The following is a 2,824-nucleotide window of genomic DNA, read 5'->3' as shown; positions in this document are numbered from 1 at the left end:
ACACGGCGCAGCCTCGTGGCGGGCGACGTAGCGCGCTGGCCTGCGTGATGCTATGCTGCTGCTTCATTGGCGCGCTGTCTAGTAGCCGCCAAGGCGCGCTGTCTGGGTCCAGCGATCCTACCAGCCTGGTGCCACCACCGTGGCTTGCGTTGCCCATCGCATCGTTTGGACAGCCATCACGCAGTGGGCTACTGTACCGGTACACTACACGAGCCCAAGGACGAGCCCACCAGCGGACTCATTGAGAGCTGCATGCCTCGTATGCCTGAGCGGCTACCGGTACTGGCAACGCCATGCACCACCGCTCTGAGGGCTATGATGGCCTCGGCTTTATATAGGATGCACCATACCACACAAATGCACCTCGCTTTGCCTCGCGCCACGAGCCCACGCGGGCGCGCCATCCAGCATGTCAGCCATGCGGACCTCGGCCGCTCCCTCGGATCCTCCTTCGTCGCTTCCTTGGCCGTTTGACGCCCAATGTGTAACGCCGTGGTTCCGGATAGTGGACGATGTTAACCGGTTATATCCCTCGTGTTAACGACAAACCGCCGCTCGTGTCACACGCGTCTCGACATTACTACTTAGCACTATTACTTCAATAGCTCCTCGCTCCAAAAGCAACCGCCACGAAAGATACGTGCCCACGTCGTTTGCACCCTATCGGTCCATGCCACACAATATTGTCTTCTGTGCTACAGGCACACAAGCTCTTGAGGCAGCACAGATGCACATGTCCTTGGCTGTACATCAGCTTTTCTCACAGAGTCTCGAAGACCAAGAGACCTTGCCATCATGACGTTAGCTTGGCGCGTCCAACGCCCGACTCATCTTCGTCTCTGCCGTGCAGCTCGATGCAATCTGCGTCGCAATCTCTTGAGAAAGCACAGGAGATTGCCATGTCAAGCGGGCTGTTATCGACTCGATAGCATGCAAGGGAATACATCCCTTGCCCTTTTACTACAAGACGGAGCGACATCTCTGCTTCGACCAAGCGATTGGCCAGCTGCTGTATGTACAAGTGGACACACGATTTCGTCATGGGTGGTTCGATTAGATTCCCTGGCAATAGTGACATACCTCGGAATTTGTATGGCATACACGGCCAGGGCAATGGCACTTGTGGATTTGCAGCCATGGCTTCGGACGCGACCGCGAAGACGCCGACGACGTCGATGGCCGTCGTCTCGTGCTTGGTGTACAGCCTCATGTCCAACGCGATGGTGCTCGCGAACCGCTACATTGTCGGCGCCAAGTACTACAACTTTGCCGAAAAGTCCTTTGTCATCCTCGCGCAGGCCGTCATTGGCGTCCTCGTCCTGGAGGCTGCCAAGGCCCGCGGCCACATCCAGTACGAGAACTTTAGCATGGAGACCGCGAAGCGCTGGGCGCCGGTCACGGGCTTCTTTGTGGCCATGCTCTACACGGGCACGCTCGCGACGGCCGGCCTCCCGATCCACATTGTCACGGTCTTCAAGAACGTGACCAACTTGATCATCGTCTTTGGCGAGTACCGCCTCTTCGGCGAGAAGGTGGGCCCGATGGTCCTCGGGTCGCTCGCCGTCATGCTCATGGGCGCGATCCTCACCTCGTACAGCGACGTGGGCGGCAAGCCGACGGCGAGCACGCTCCTGGGCTACTTTTGGATGCTCATGAACTGCCTCTCGACGGCTGCGTACGTACTGTACATGCGCTACGCGACGTCGGGGTCGACCCTCAAGCTCAGCAAGTTTGGCATGGCGTTCTACAACAACATTGTCGCGATCCCGCTCCTCTTCTTTCCCATGGCATACACGGGCGACGCGATCACGGTCTGGACCAACCCGCTCATGCGCAACGTGCCGTTCCTCTTCCTCCTCTTCCTCAGCGGCGTCATGGGCATCGGCCTCAACCTCGCGTCCTTCTGGTGCGTCAGCGTCACGTCCGCGACGACCTACGCGACCGTCGGCGGCCTCAACAAGCTGCCCACGACCTTTATCGGCGTCTTGCTCCTTGGCGAAGAACTCAAGCCCCAGACCGCCATCTACGTCACCTTTGGCATGATCGGTGGTATGATGTACGGCTACGGCAAGTTCCAGGACGCCGAGGCCGCCAAGCAGGCCAAGGCCCGCGCCAACCAAGCCGAAGAGAACGTGCGCATGCTCGACGCCAAGGTGTAAATCTCCATTTTCATAGACTGCTGCCTCTTCTCGACGTCTTGCCTCGTGCTCTTACATGGAGGCTGCATGGAACTACGGAAATAGGAATCGCATCATCTTCCCGGTCGACAAGCCTTCGACCTTCTGGTGCACAGTGTGGACCAAGTACAAAATGTGGTGTACAGCAACCGGGCGGGAATGCGAGCAGGATGCTAGCATAGACCATCACACAAGACTGCTACTCTATCATAACCCTCGATTGCGCTTTGTTTAGGAGCAGGATGGCATCCAAGCTTGCAAGCGATGCACATTCCAAGGGTCTTGAATAGATAGATGCTAGACATGGGCCTTACACCATAACGTTATTGCGTCCCGTGCTTGGCGAGGCGGCTCTGGAGAAGCATGCTACGCCATCATGAGGTCGATATGACAACCTTGTTGATCGTGTGCACCTTGGGGCGTCGAGGCGGGAGCCTACAGCAGAGAGCACGCATGAGCACCGCTGCCGTGTTGTCGTATGGAGTCACCTGCAATGTCCAAGAACGCGTCGGCGAGGGCCGAGTGGCTCAACAAGTCGATGGAAGCTACCACAGAAGATGCATCAAAGTGCCAAGCATGCAATGGTTGCTACCCGATGTATCGAACGGATGGGCATCGGCGTCGGCGACCGCAGCGCGGAGGTCGTC

General features: G+C 57.9%; 1 protein-coding gene across 1 annotated transcript; it reads left to right on the top strand.

The window, feature by feature from the left end:
* The first annotated feature begins 1,123 nt into the window (after nt 1-1,123).
* On the top strand, nt 1,124-2,236 carry SPRG_12537 (hypothetical protein). Its single transcript, XM_012352446.1, has one exon. The coding sequence runs from the start codon at nt 1,137-1,139 to the stop codon at nt 2,157-2,159; it is 1,023 nt and encodes a 340-aa protein (XP_012207836.1). The 5' UTR covers nt 1,124-1,136; the 3' UTR covers nt 2,160-2,236.
* Nucleotides 2,237-2,824: the final 588 nt, after the last annotated feature.

Source organism: Saprolegnia parasitica (assembly GCF_000151545.1).
Source record: "Saprolegnia parasitica CBS 223.65 unplaced genomic scaffold supercont2.99, whole genome shotgun sequence".
Taxonomy (NCBI): domain Eukaryota; phylum Oomycota; class Saprolegniomycetes; order Saprolegniales; family Saprolegniaceae; genus Saprolegnia; species Saprolegnia parasitica.
The sequence above is the reverse complement of the archived record's forward strand: the minus strand, read 5'-3'. Positions and strand labels throughout refer to the sequence as shown.